Consider the following 15564-nt stretch of genomic DNA (forward strand, 5'->3'; position numbering starts at 1 on the left):
GACAGGCGGGAACACTGTAGCTGTTGGATAGGAGGCTCAAACCCCGCCTCTTTACGTCACAATCGCTCGACAGCAGCAATATGGCTGCCGCCGACGATTGGCCTCTAAATAGAGCTTCAGAAACTGATGGGTGACGTCACGGATACTTCGTCCATATTTTATACAGTCTATGGGATATATATCTTTATGTCTGAGTGATGTGTTCTGGTTTAAAAAACATTTAGCCTTTTTCTGTCATGTCTCTGAAAATGGCAAAAGTTTGCCACGTAAGTAAATTGTGTCTAAATGAACAAAACAAAGCTAACACTAAAAAAAGTTAGCTGTGTGATGCTATCATGCTAGTGATGCACCTAGCTACTTAGCTTGTAGCTTGATGAGACGCTCAAGTGTCTGAATTTTTCAGTACACGTAAAACAAATCAGTTTCGGACATCATAGAATTGCTATTTGTTGTTGGGTTTTTTTCACATTTTTGGTGATTTATCGTTGTTTAGTTTCAAATGTTTAAAACTAAACTTTTGCAGTGTGTGTAATTTTAGACATTTTCTTTCTGTTAGCGCCATTACTTCCGAAGCTACTGTTTCCAACGTTCCAAAATGATCCTATCATAGCATACAGAAGTTGTTAAAATGTTTAATATAAGTTTTAATTACTTGTTTACTAAGTAAATTATGTAGATAGTATCATGTCTGTCTGGTGTATTCTTATTTCTTAAAAAGCTAGTCTCTATTCTCTTAGTATCATGAGCACAAAAAACCCTAAAATACAAAAATTAAATAACAATAATAATTAAAACAAATAAATTCTACTTTATTTTCTACAATTCTGAAGGTTAAAACAACGTACCGGGAACATATTTTTAATTATTGGTTTTATTCTTACTTCAACAAACCTTATGAACTGCTGTATTAAGTCTTTTCCAGCTCCTTATTATCTGACATTTTGGAGAAATTACAACCACTGTTGAGCTTTGATTCCTTGATGCTTGTTGTGAGTAAAGTTTCAATTTAATTGGTCATCAGGCCACTTGACGTCCTTCCCACCAAGCCGCCTGAGACTTCAACGTTGAGCAGCTATGAAAGGCAGCAGTCATGAGCAGATGAAAAGAGAGATGGGCGGAGGTAAGAGGGAGAGAGAGATGAGGTCTCCCAAAGAGACCACTGGGAGGGGTGGTGATGAGATGTAAGCAGCAGGGAGAAGTTTAAAGACTTGAACGCGGTGGAGAGGAGGAGAGGCTGGGAGGGAAACTCCCTCCTGGTTAAGAACAACTGTTTCACTCTGTAAGCTTCATACAGAAGATACACTCTCACTGCTGCACGGGTTTGAGACGCTCACCATCTCCCAACAGGATGTGAACAAGAGCTGCTACAGATTTCAGGACTGGAGGAGAATCCGCCTCGCCTCTCCGAAGGATTACAATCAGGAAACAATTTCCTGGAGTTATTGTTTCTAAAAAATTGGATTAAGAGAGACATCTGGAACCCCAGAGATGTGTGGGTGGAAAGCAGGTGTGAATGGATGAATAAGTACTCAAGGATGACTGGATAAAAGCTTCAAGCAGTGTTTTTTCTCCAGCAGAGGATCCTCTGGGGGTATCTGGTTGACTCGCTGCAGGTGTGAGCCTCGTTTCCTTGTGAGGTCGAGGAGGATTGGGAGCAAGAACTTAATGACACGGCTCTCAAATTCCACTCCAATCTTTGCAGCACCTGCTCATCACTGAAATTGCTTTCCATCCTTCAAGTTTATGACTTCAAAGAGAGCACCAACCTTCTGTAGAGGAATTGTTTGTCTGTATTCAAAACAAATCCTGAGCTTGTAATTATGCCCTTAGTCTTATTATCTCTGTTTCTCCTGCTGCACGACTGAGAGGGAGAGGGATCAGATTGTGAGGAGGGTTTTTTTTTTTCCTTCTTCTTCAAGATTAGAGAAGGTAGACGAGGGAGAGAGGAAGACAGAGGGGGAGGGAGAGATAAACAGAGGCAGTTTTAGGCAGTAAACACGTCTCGTCCAGAGGCAGCTTTTTCTAAACACATAAATCAGTTCAGAGTTTTTCTGTAGAGACTCTGAAACGGGACGAACAGTCAAAAGAGCAAAGAGAAAACACTGTGGTTTTCAGTCTGAAAACACTGGAAAGAACATAAACTGAAACCTGTGCAGCTGATTATTTTAAATATACAAGTTTTGTTTTAAAACAGTAGAAGGAGAAACAGGAGCAGACCACAGCCATGGCTTCAGATGTCCTCCACGGCTGCTCTTGCAGAAAGGTAAAACAGCACACGGGCAAAAGCTGCTCCAGCGTCCAGACCATCTTCACCTCCAGACCCCACCGGCCTCTCCTCCAACGCAGGACCCTTCTCCTCCTGCCCCTGCTGCTCCTGCTCTTCCTCTCCCTTTGGAGCCAGCAAGCCGAGGCCGTGGTCCACTCCAGCTTCAGGCGGCTCAGCGGGCGGGAGAAGAAGGAGATGCAGAAGGAGATCTTGTCCATCCTGGGACTACCTGGGAGACCAAGACCCCACCCGCCGCTACGCCCTCCATCCTCTGCACCGCTCTTCATGCTGGACCTGTACCACGCCATGTCCATCGACGGGGAGGATGATGGCAATGAGATTATAATGAGCGGACCTGGCATGGGGAGGTTTGGAGGTGCAGACAGGTTAACTCAGGTCAGCTACGCAGCACCGCCGACCCTCAGCACACACACGCCTCCTCTGGGGACGGTGGTCAGCGAGGCCGACACAGTGATGAGCTTCGTCAACCTGGGTGAGTACACTACTAGACCATGAAGACCATGGCTGTTAGGCAGGTGGAAGAGAGGCCTCTCTTGTGTGTTTGCATTAGCAGTGAAAGAAATCATTACCTAAGAGAGCGCAGAACCTTTTCATGCAAAACTAGAGAGTCAAAAAAGGAGTCTGGTTTAGATCAGCGGTTAAATCCTCCTGTACAGATCAGAGGCCACAGCCTTCAGAACGGCGGTCCCTGAGTTTGATTACAACCCTTCACCATTTTCCACATGTCATTCCTCACTCTGTCCTCTCTGGTTCTGACTTACTGATTTATCCTCTCAGTTAAGGCATGAAAAGCCCAAAAATATCGATGAGAAAAATGTTGAAAAGTAGTATGTCGAATGGACAACATGCTTTTACTTCCGCCCATTATGAGCTTTGAAACCAAAAGACTGCCTCCCTGACATATTGCGACATATTGTGCAGGTTCAACCGAGGCAAACTGGACAGACGTCACACCCTTCCCACAAACAAAACCCATTTAAAACTTACCCATAGTATGACTCAAGTGCTTCAGGTTGGTACAGCCCACTGCAGAACTTTCTCATGCTTATGGTTACAGAAAGTTAAATGATTCTTGTCGTCGTGTTCATCACGTTAGCACGAATCTCTTAATTACAAATGCCACATTGAAAAACAATCGAAATATGCTGCTTTGTGTTTTAAATTGAGACATTTTCTTCCCCTCACAGCACTACTCACCCGATACAAAACTTTATTTGAGCCTCATCTACATTACTGCACTATCATATGGTGTAACACATTTCCAACCCACTTAAAATAACTTGAGGCTCTCCAAAAAAAAGTCATACGTGCAATATCATGGTCTGATTACACTTCTCCTACCCGAAAAACTCTTCAAGCGTTACAGTCTTCTGAGGCTAACTGAGTACAATTACTTCCAGAATGCCTGTGTAATGTACCAAACAGTCCACAAATTAAATCAGAAATTGTGTGAGCTCATTCCAATCTACCTACCTCTGCACACACATGCCACCAGGAATAAAAATCTAATTACTGGAAACAAACATAGGTCAAAATGTTCCAGCTTTAGCATTGTATGCAGACGGCCACAGATATGGAATGAGTTGTCTCTTGCCACTTTATTTGTGGGAAATAGGGCCCCCTATTAAAAGCTTTAAATAGCTTCCTTGGCGTCACCCCTTTCCACACATCCAATCATTTTGAAATGTTTACTGAATAGATATAGATGTATATTTGTGATGATGTGTGTGAATAAACTAAACTAAACTTAACTAAACTAAACTAAACGTTTGATCCCGCCGTTCCTCCTCTACTCTGCTAATCAGTTACATAATGCTGCATGCTACATTTTACAACAGAGCTGTCAATCAATCATCTTTTTAACATCAACATCAAACTTCTCAGAAAAATGAACACTTGATCATAGATTACCGTGATAAGAACTAACTAAAATGACAGATAGAATGTTTGAGAAAAATATATTTGAAGTGTATTTCAACTTCATAGTTTGACCCATGTGCCATCTGTTAATAGGGACAGGAGGGATTTATGACATACTGTAGACAGTCACTAGGGGGAGCTCTACATTTTTTGGCTTCCATTTTAATACACAGTCTATGGTTGGATCATGTTCGACGTTCTTGTTGCAGACATGTTTTTCAAGTTATATTTTTGGGCCTTTACACCTTTTTTATTGATAGAGGGAGAGGACAGTGGCTATTGTAGAAAACTGGGAGAGAGGGGGGGGATGACATGCGGGAAAGGAGCCACAGGCTGGATTCAAACCCGGGCCGCCCGCTTAACCAGCGCGCAACTTAACCAGTACGCCAAGTCTGCACCCAATCAAACCATCTTTGATGTATACTGCACGACTATCGATGGTGGAAAGCAACGTCAATTTATAAGCAAATATAAACTGGAGCAAAAACTATGCAGCTATGCTTTAGGGTAATTTATCCCCCCCTCCAGGTGTCTTTCATCGTGGCCATTTTAAAAAATTTAAAACCAAAGTAAATGAAAACAGTTGATTTTGAATTAATTTCTGCAATAAGCACTTCCCAAATGTTGTTGAAAATTTGATTCTGGGAATGAGGACTCACCTGTGCCCCATGCTTGCAACACACACTCCCCTGATTGGATTGATCTGCATTGACTGGCTTGGGCTGATAGTCGTCTGATGAAATATTGAAATATGTCAGCCAATCATTTTAAAGCAAAAAGTAACAGCAGTCCAGATGCCTTCACTTGGGAAATACATCAACTTGTGATGCACCTGGACAATCAGACACCCTCAACCAGGCGACCCAGCCGGGGTTGATCAAGCCCCGGCTTGTGTCCAGGTAGCTCTACCCCACCCACAGGTCTCCTCTCCTGATCCACAGCCACCTTGAAGCAACTTCTGCTGCCTCTGTGGCCGACTTGATGGCCCTTCGCCTACTGCTTCCTGTGATGCCGAGCATATTGTAGGCCCTGCATAGGGACTGGCCCACAAACCCTCTGCATCCCACCTCAATGGGCTCATAAAGCATGCTAAGAGCTGTTATGGGACGATCATGAAGGAAAAAATCAAAAAACCTTCTTACTCTCTGGCCAAGAATAAGATAAAAGTTTTTTGATTTCATTACATTTAACATTAAGCTAATGGTTAGCTTAGATCATCATAAAGATTTAAAATTAGATAACACCTCGCCATGGTGTACAATAAATCAAAAGCCAAGAAAAGACACCAACCACAGCTCTTCTCTTGACCACATGGACAGAACTGTGTACCCATGTAACCTACCTACGCTGCTGCACTGTCATTGTGCTAAGCTAAGCTAAAGAGAAGCTTTCCTAGCCTACAGACATGACATTTTCATTTTCATCATCTAACTGACTGAAGTTAGCATGTTACATTGAAAAGACATCACGTTTATCATCCCCAGGATAAAATGACAGAGCAGGGTTTGACGTTTTGGTGCTTTGGCCACAAAATGTAAACACTGAAAGAATAAAATTACACTGTGTGTGCGTTTATGTGTGTGTGTGTGTGTGTGTGTGTGTGTGTGTGTGTGTGTGCGTGAACTTGATGAAACCATCAGTGGCATGCAGTTTGTGCTTCACTGCTGTGCATATTTCCACAAACCTTCAACCCCACACAGAGAATCAAACCAGAGCGGCTGATCTATATTTGTAGTTTTTCATTATGACACAGTGTTCCTACGTCCACGAGCTGCGATGCCAGAGCAGAACTGGGATGAGCATCGTACCAGATATCTTGCAGCACTGAGGAGATCTCTGGGACGATGTTTGATAGAAGACAGGATCAATGAAAAAGAAGAGTTTAGATGCTTTAATCATTGTTTTATTCTGGGAGTTTTCTGTCTTTCCAGGAAATAGGACTAAAAGGCAAATAGGGAGTAACTGAAGCTCTAAATTTAATTAAAGCTCCTGTAAGGAATTTTTGACTGGCTTTTGAAAAGACTGAATTTAACAGATATCTTCTTATAGAGCTACAAAAGCAAACAAGACCCTCATGCACAAGATTAACGTTAGCTACGCTGTCTTTTTTAATGCCTTTACTCCCCCTTTTTGGGTGAGGGTGCTTTAAACACCTTTATTCAGACAGGAGAGGACAGCGGATAGAGCAGGTAACTGGGAGAGAGTCGGGGAATGACATGTGGGAAAAGGGCTACAGGCTGGAATCGATCCCCGGCTGCCCGCTACATGTGCGAGCAATTTGACCATTAGGCCAAATCCGTGCCCTAATGTGAGACAAGACGATTTACAGCGAGCTGAAGAAACAGCTTTTATTTCCTTTCACACTAAAGGTTGACGCTGAGTGATACATTTCACAGTTAAAGGAAAGCAGGATCTAATCATCCATCCATTATCTTGACCGCTCATCCCGTTAGGGATCACAGGGGGGCTGGAGCCTATCCCAGCTGGCATGCGGGCAGAAGGCAGGGTACAACCTGGACAGGTCGCCAACCAATCACAGGGCAAACACAGAGAGACAGACAACCATCCACACACACACTCACACCTACGGGCAATTTAGAGTGATCAATCAACCTGGTAAGCATGCTTTTGGACTGTGGGAGGAAGCCGAAGTACCCGGAGAAAACCCACGCATGCATGGAGAAAACATGCAAACTCCACACAGAAAGGCACCTGCCCAGCTGGGGATTCAAACCAGGAACCTTCTAGCTGTGAGGCAACAGTGCTACCCACTGCACCACCATGCAGCCCAAGCAGGATCTGATCATCTAAAAACATTGATTTTTTATTTGATAATGAAAACATTTGAGTATTTATTTAAATGTACGGTACGTAATAAGATTCAAGATCTTTATCACATGCTAATGTCAGTGAATGCAATGATTTTTCTGCAAGCCCATGTAATAAAAACACTTTTAAGCGGCACACAAATGAAGTAAGGATGTAAAAATATAAAATCTAAAAACAATATTAAGCTTTAAAAAGGGAAAATGTGAGAAACTGTGAAATTTTGCCACCCAGACTCTGTGTGAACATTCGTCCTCTTGTCCAAACCACACAGAGTCTCCCTGATGCCTATCTGTCCGAGCGTAAAACTTAAACATCCTCCTCTGAATGGCTTCCTTCCTCCTGCTGCTCTGCTGGACTCTGACGGTGATCTGCGCCCAGTTTACCGTGGGAAACATCCACTCCTCTCTCTCTCTCTGCTCGGGGACGCTCATGAACTCACTTCTAAATGAATGGTTTCCTTTTGTTAAAATTCGGTTCTGTTCTAGAGAAGAGATGCACCCTCAAATTTATCAGTCAACGCAGCAATCCGTCCTTCAGACAGCAGATTCAGTAAACAAATAGTGCCTTTAAAGGGATATTTCAGGTTTTTTGAAGTGGGGCCTTATGAGTTACAGTACACTATTGCTCCTGGTAGCCACAATAAGTGCCGGTGAGCTCTTCCCCTTTAATGAGAAAATTCCCAGAGGACCGGCAAGTAAGCTAGGTCATTTTCTTCGCCGACGGGGCCTCCTATTTCGCATAATTTCGCTGAGTTGAGAAAATCTGAGTGATTCTGACAGCGACGATGACATGCTGTTTACTGTGGACACAAGAGGATACCTCTATGAACCAGAGTTTACAGAGGAAGAACTCCAGATGCAGACCCAACGTACAGAAGAGGAGAGGGGAGAAAGTTCTGTGCTAACAAGTGAGCAGGAGAGATCCCATGAAACTATGAGCCCATGCCAACGAACCCAGAGAGCTTCTGCTGTCAGGAGAGGGACTTTTAGTGACAACAATACTTCAGGACCTTTCTGAATCAGAGGATACCAGCGGCTCACATACGGCTCCAGTCTGCATCACTCATCATCCAGAGTTCCCTGCCTTACAGGAGGTTTGCTTGTTTGAACAGACAGTTGGGGAGAACAGGGTTGGTTGTCACACGGGTTGGTTGGCACACTCGTTATATCTCGCCACCAGAGGGCGCTGTCTCTCAAATTGGGGTATGGACATTTCCAGAATTAGGATCAGAGCTCACCTGCATAGTCTTCTCTGGAGTAAGACAGCTGAACTTGAGGCGAGACGACTTTTTGTGTTTTTCATGTCAAATTGTAAATATTCAGCTACTCAGTATTTTTCTTCTAGGCTTTTAAATGATGGGTTTATAACAAAACAAGTGTTACCCTTACAAAGTGTGAGGGGAAAGCTATAGTTTAGATTTGTATTAGCTAGCTAACTAATTGTTAGATGGTTGTTAGCCTTGATGCTAGCAAAAAATTCCAGTTGGGGTTGGTCGTCACATTCTCTTTGGGGTTGGTTGTCACATGTAACAACTAGTTGAGTAGGCCGTTATTGTTCGGCCTGTTTGTTTTGTTCTTTATGTTGTTATATAGGCAGGCCTAAAGATGTGTTTCCTGTTCATGCTCCTTGCTCATTTTATGTTAAAATGCATTGAGTTATGTAGGCCTATCACTTGTCAGTGCAAATAAACTTTCAAATTTAGTTCTGCCTTCTTGCCTGGCTAAAGAAGAAAGATTTTTCCCATTGAAATACCATTGTGACAACCAACCCCATAGTGTGTGACAACCAACCCCATAGTGTGTGACAACCATCCCTGTGATGGGGTTGGTTGTAACAATGTGTCAGAGTGTCTTTGATAGTTAATTGCCTTTTTGTTACAATGAGTTGGAAAATGAGAGGGATACACATTTCAAGCCAACACCTTAAGCTTCAATTTAATGTAGGGATGATTATTGAAAGATGTTTTGATGATGAGCAATCATCAAAACAGTAAAAAGTGTGACAACCAACCCCATTCTCCCCTATGTACCATCTTTTAAATTTGCAGAAAAGTGAGTTTAATTCACTCTAAAGACCGATACCACTACTTGATCCTGCTACGTGCTTGTTGATCCAAACAGCTGATCGGCATGTATCTGTGCTCATGCAGCGGAAGAACACCGGTCTGCGAGGTGCATCCGAAAATAGTGCCCAAACAAACGGGGGTTTCTGACGGCAAACTGAATAGCTCCATTTTTTTTTTCTACTGGTTCATGCATTTGCACCGTGATGAGTGCCTGGAACATATTTTCTTAACTTTGGCGAAATTATGCGAAAGAGTTGTCCCCGTCCACAGAGAGTTGTAGCCTAGCTTGCTGGCCGGTCTTCTGGGAATTTTCTCATTAAAGGGGAAGAGATCACCGGCACTCATTGTGGCTAGCAGGAGCACTAGTGTACTGTAACTCATAAGACCCCACTTCAACAAACCTGAAATATCCCTTTAATAGTGGGCCTCATTGCATACCGTAGTTCCCTTTGAACCTCCTTAAATCCTCCTTAAAGCTTAAGGAAACCTAGAAACAGATAACCAGTACTTAGAGATGACTTAAAAGCACTTATTAGTTACTCAGAACGTAAGGAGTGTATACTAAAGGTGTACTTGCATGTTCAAGTTTTCATATTTGTTTTCTCTCTCCATGAACTTTTTTAGCATCTGCCACCTGATCCTCTGCAGAGCTACTATATTAAGCTCCTATTTCAATGACTAATCTAATCAGTGTGTGCACTCAGTTCATGCAAGTTCAATCAAACAGTCATGGGTGTGTGTTCCTACGCATATGTAATGGGAAGACACAGCTGGTTAGAATTAAAGGCCCCACTGACACACACAGGAAAAAAAAAAAAGCAAACAGTCTGAGTGGAGATGAAAATACTGCTGTGGAGGGAGAGACTCTAAAAATACCGGGCAGGCCTGCAATTAGTGGTGTGTGTGCTGAGCAGCTGCTGTGGTTCAGGGCACTAAGTGTCTCTAATTACTGCTCCGTGTGTGTGTGTGTGTAGTGATACGAGCACGCCCATCCCATCAGGAGTCTCCTTGGTATCTCTATTTATTGTATGTGTGTGTGTGTGTTAGTGTGTTTGTGTGTGTGTGTGTGTGGACGCCAAACCCCAGTGACCAGAGCTTTTTGGTGCCCCAGTAGGGTTCTACAAGGACACATATACACACACAAGTTGCACTGATGTCTCAGGTTCATGTTATTAGGGCTGAACAGGTGTGTCTCTCGCCTCTCCTTGACATCAGAATGTGATCCAGCTTGTTTCTTCCACAGTCGATCAAAAGGCTTTAAAATAAAAGACACAGACATCTTCGTCACTCTCTAAACAGCAGTACTTGACGTGCTCTGATGTAAGACATCTAACCTGCATCCTGTTCAGAGTGGAGTGTGATGCATGATGATGGCAAATACAGAGGTTGTAAAGTACACTTGGGACATTTGTCTGTGAGCATGGGCAGTTTTTGTTTGTTATTTCTTAAAGCACTGATGATAATCTGTGATACTCATAAATCTCTTTTTCTCTCTCTTTAGTGGAGCAGGAGCGAGACCTCCTGACACCTCGTCCGTACTGGAAGGAGTTTCGTTTTGATCTGACCCCCCTCCCTCAGGGGGAGACGGTGACAGCAGCAGAGTTTCGAATCTACAAAACTCTGACGATGGGCCAGAGAGCAAACAGAACGCTTCACATCTCCGTCTACGAGATCAAACGAGAGAACAGACACAGGTTATCACAGCTTCTCTGATTTACTCTATGATCTTCTCTGCTTTCTTCTTTTTTAACTTTATCATCACAGAGGAGAATAAGTGCAACATATCAGCTCTTGCTAGGCTCCTTCCCTTCCCTTTTTTGAAGTTTGATCCTCATGTTCTGTCTCCTCCCTCAGAGAACCAGAGCTGGTGCTGCTGGACATGCAGTCTGTCCCTGCAGGTCAGGAGGGCTGGCTGGCTTTCGACGTCACCTCCGCCTCCAACCACTGGCTCCTCCACCCACGAAGCAACCTGGGCATCCGTCTGTACGTGGAGACAGAGGAGGGTGTGTGTGCACAGTTCTGATTCATTCATTTGATGAGTTTGATTTCTGTTCCTGCCTCTGACCGATCTCTGCGTCCTCCCTCAGACCGCTCCCTGTCTGCAGGCTGGATCGGGTTGGTGGGACGCCGTGGTCCTCGCTCCAAACAGCCCTTCATGGTGACGTTCTTCAGGGAGAGTCAGATCCCCTGTCGGCCTCCTCGAGCTGTCAAACCACATCCTCGCAGGAAGAAACCCAAATACGACCTCCCTGTTCCCAGCATCCACAGTGAGGGTCACACACACTTTGTGGTGTTTCAACTTTACAACTTTACATTTCATATTTTAATGCTTCTTTAATGTTCTTCTGTTTTTTATGAGTGTTTTGGGATTTAAATAATGCTGTGGGAATAAGAGTAATTCAGTTTTTAGGTCATGTCTCATGTTTAATATTTGCAAATCACACACAAAAAAAATTAAAGCTTGTTCCTGAGAGATGAGAATCCTTAATTCCAGAAAGATACTGTAGTCTGAACAGTGAAACTTTTTGATCTTTTCCACTTGGATCATTTTGTTTTCAAGACACTGAAGTTTTAAAATCTTTCACTTTGATCAAAGAAAGACTTTGATAATGACGTAGTGACTGTGATCCTCCTAAATGTTTCTATTTCTCCGTCTTCAGATCGGAGTCCTGTCAACAACGGAGGTCAGCCGTGTAAAAAACATGAACTCTACGTCAGCTTCAGCGACCTCGGGTGGAAGGTCGGCTCATTGTATTTCACTCTAAATGAGAAGAATTGCCTTTTTTATTCCTTTTAATTTAAATGTTTGTGTAAGAATTGTACGTGAGGTCAGTGATGTTGTTCTGTGGTTCTGTTCAGGACTGGGTTTTGGCCCCGACTGGATACTCAGCGTATTACTGTGACGGAGAGTGTTTTTATCCTCTGGGCTCCTGCATGAACGCCACGAACCACGCACTCATCCAGCAAGTGGTACGTTCAGGGACCTCACACACACACTCACCTGAAGCTGTAGCTTTAATCCCACATGTAGTCATCCAGACGTGTTTGTAGTCCGAAAGAAAAAGGAACATTGAATGCTTCCTCCCTCGCACAGCTTCTGGCATGTCTTGAGGACATCAAAGCCTGGATGACTTTACACTTTTTGAAATTTCAATGAAAAGAAAACAGAAGTGATGGTTTTTGGTCCCAGTGGCCCATGTGAACCTCCTGTTGACTTGGGCCGTTTGGCAGATTATTTGAGGCCAACAGTCTCAAACTTGGGTTTTAAGATGGACAGTGATTTTAAATTGGATCGTCAAATTAGCTCTGTAGTGAAGTCCAGCTTTTTTCAGCTTAGGCAGCTAGCAAAGGTGAAGCCTTTTCTTGCACAGCAGCACTTTGAGACAGTAATCCATGCTTTTATTACTTCTCGGCTGGATTACTGTAATGCACTCTATATTGGAGTTAGTCAGTCCTCCCTCGCACGTCTCCAGTTGGTGCAAAATGCAGCTGCTCGCCTCTTAACTTGAGTACGTAAGAGGGAGCACATTACTCCGATCCTGGCCTCCCTCCACTGGCTACCTGTGCACTTTAGAGTCCATTTTAAGATTCTGTTATTTGTTTTTAAATCTTTAAATGGTCTGGCCCCGCCTTACCTCTCTGAGCTCCTTCACTCCTACGCTCCTGCTCGGTGCCTCAGGTCAGCTGATCTGCTGCTCCTGGAGGTACCGAGGGCAAAACGGGAGCTCAGAGGGGATAGAGCTTTTTCTGTCGCTGCTCCAAAATTATGGAATGAGCTTCCCCTCCACATTAGACAAGCCTCCTCACTGTCCATTTTTAAAACTCTTCTTAAAACCCATTTTTTTCATTGGCTTTCAACCCTGCATGAGACTCTGCTCCTGTTTTAGTGTTTTGTGGTTTGTTTTTATTTATTGTTTTATTGTTTTTATTGTTTTATTATCCCTTTTTTAAATTGTTTTTATGCCTGCGTTGTTTGTCTATTTATGTACAGCACTCTGTTCCGGCTGTGGTCGTTTTAAAGTGCTTTATAAATAAAGTTGAGTTGAGTTGAATTGAGATTTACCTTCAAACACATGACATGATGACTTTTCTTTCTCGTTATTATGAAGTTAGACCAATTACAAAATAATTTAACTCTAGTTTCATATCTGTCAGACATTTTCCCTTAAACTTGTACTATTTTATTTAACTAACTTTAAGACCCAAAGAACTTAAATGTCTGAAAATGACTACACAAAAACTTCATGCAGAACTTTTCCCTGTGGCCTCCTGCAGATTAATCATTCCTTGATGTTACAGGTTTATTTTTGTGACACTTTTGGAGTAGTTGGAAAGCAGGGATTAGACTAAATTAGCTAACTGTATCATGATCAATTAAACTCTGCTCCTTCTTGAGGCATCAGAAGAAACAATCTGATGCAGTCACAGGAGAGTTTCTTTGCCGACTGATGTCCTGTGTTTAAGACTGTCAGATTGTATTTTTTATATCTTTGTTTTCCAACACAGTTGTATTGAAACATAAACTGAGAAAGAATCTGAATACCGCTTACTTCCAGAGGATTAGGATTAAGGTTTTAGTTGAATACCTGAATGTTAACCGTTTACCTCTCTGCTGTTTGCAGGTCCACCTCCTGAAGCCCGACGAGGTTCCTAAAGCATGTTGCGCTCCCACCAAACTCAGCCCGATCTCCGTCCTCTTCTACGACGACAACAACAACGTGATCCTCAAGAAGCACCGCAACATGGTGGTTAAAACCTGCGGCTGTCTATGAGGAGGAATGACTGTTACCTGTGAGGAGTGCAGTCCTGAGTTAACTCAAATGTTAAAGGCTGGATGAAGAACATGAACAGCTCTGATTTGGGATCAGTGTCTAATTATCAAATTCACTGATTCCAATTCAGCGCTGTGACTCGCGCCGTCTTCATATAACAGAATCTCTGCGTCGTGAGTACAAACTTCAGGGCGCTCTGCTGAATCAGACATAAATGTACACAATGTGTCGTCTAGACGGTTTAACCTTTGACCTGAAATGTTCTCCATCAGCTTCATATAAGTTTATAACCACAGAGTTCTCTCTGCAGATTTTTCAACATTGTAAACAGCAACCAACTCTCAGAATCTCAAGCTATAAAGGGCAAATGATATTTAATGGCAGAACATGCCGTTAGTGATGCCTACTTTGTTTTTGTAGGAGAAAAAAAATTAAAGTTGTATTAAATTAATAAAGAATATTCACTATCTCATGACTGCTGGTCTGAGAATTAATGAGGGACTAGGAGAGAGAAGGCTGTACAATAATCTGTAACGTTTGCTATTCTCATTCAGGTATACGTGTAGTGAAAATGAAAGCATGAACTCTTCAAAATAATGTTTTATATAAAGTTTTTTGTCTTTATCGTGGACTCTTATTTTGTTGTTGTTGATGTGACTGGTTGGTTCAGAAATGTAAGACATGAGTTGGGTTTGTTGACGATTGTTTCAAGCATTTGTGACTATTTTTTAGACATTTTATACAAAACTTTCCTTTTTTAAAGACCAACAAAGCGGCAACATCTGGCCGCGAAAATTGAAGCCTATGCGAAAAACTGCAGTTCCACTAGTGTCCACTAGAGGCTGGCTCCAGAAGTACCGGAAACTGCATACACACATATTCAAAAAAGACGATCTTTACAGCAGAAATAAACATGTTTACAACCTGGTACAAAAAACGAGTGTAGTCTGGATAGCTCCTTTCTCGATATGGGGGAGAATTTTTTCATAACACGGCAATTCCGAAGATATTAAGATTACAATTTTTCTGTTATGAGAGACACAGCTGACTTGATTGACGGGCGGGAACACTGTAGCTGTTGGCTAGGAGGCTCAAAGCCCACCTCTTAAACTCACACTCACTCGACAGAAGTCAGATTGAGTTCAACATTTCCAATATGGCTGCTGCTGATGATTGGCTTCAAAACAGGGGTGCACTCGCTCGGCTGGAGGTGAAGATTTCAGCAGTGTGTCTGCCCCCTGGTGGCTGGCTGCAAAAACTCCCCATTCATTTGAATGGGGGAGCAGTCAAACTTTAAAAAATAAATACACATCGTACGAATGTTTCTCACATCCGTATGCTGTGGTGATATGTAGTTAGTATTTGACTGTTTTGTGTCCAAGGCCTCTTTTTCCTGAAAAGTTTCTTTTTCGTTAGTTATTAGAGTTTAAAAAACGGGGTTTTACTTCCTGGTTTCCTTTGATTCACAGCCGCCATAGAGAGAAACTTCAAAGGACACACAGCGTCTTGTGACGTCACGCTGTAGGGCGGAGCTTATTACAGTGGCTTCACAGGCTCTGGCTGCACAATGGCTGCACCCAGGAGCGAGATTTTTTGGCTTCAGAACCGTACAACGGGAAGAGGCGGAGCAACGCTGTCCATTTTTATTTACAGTCTATGGTTTACAGCCTGGTACAAAAAACGAGTGTAGT

The 15564-nt window shown here is 42.9% G+C and overlaps 1 protein-coding gene across 1 annotated transcript; it reads left to right on the forward strand.

Moving 5' to 3' along the window:
- The first annotated feature begins 1213 nt into the window (after positions 1–1213).
- Positions 1214–14497, forward strand: bmp8a (bone morphogenetic protein 8a). Its single transcript, XM_034705610.1, has 7 exons — positions 1214–2759; positions 10603–10795; positions 10956–11104; positions 11189–11368; positions 11762–11841; positions 11961–12071; positions 13724–14497. The coding sequence occupies exons 1-7, from the start codon at positions 2225–2227 to the stop codon at positions 13871–13873; spliced, it is 1398 nt and encodes a 465-aa protein (XP_034561501.1). The 5' UTR covers positions 1214–2224; the 3' UTR covers positions 13874–14497.
- Positions 14498–15564: the final 1067 nt, after the last annotated feature.

The sequence above is a fragment of the Notolabrus celidotus genome, chromosome 16 (assembly GCF_009762535.1).
Source record: "Notolabrus celidotus isolate fNotCel1 chromosome 16, fNotCel1.pri, whole genome shotgun sequence".
Classification (NCBI taxonomy): domain Eukaryota; kingdom Metazoa; phylum Chordata; class Actinopteri; order Labriformes; family Labridae; genus Notolabrus; species Notolabrus celidotus.

Excerpts from the sequence above, each read along its gene's own strand:
- bmp8a (XM_034705610.1), top strand. The coding sequence starts at position 2,225 with ATGGCTTCAGATGTCCTCCACGGCTGCTCTTGCAGAAAGGTAAAACAG. Across the intron at positions 2,760-10,602 it reads GATGAGCTTCGTCAACCTGG|TGGAGCAGGAGCGAGACCTC; the intron begins GTGAGTACACTA and ends CTCTCTCTTTAG. Across the intron at positions 12,072-13,723 it reads ACGCACTCATCCAGCAAGTG|GTCCACCTCCTGAAGCCCGA; the intron begins GTACGTTCAGGG and ends TGCTGTTTGCAG.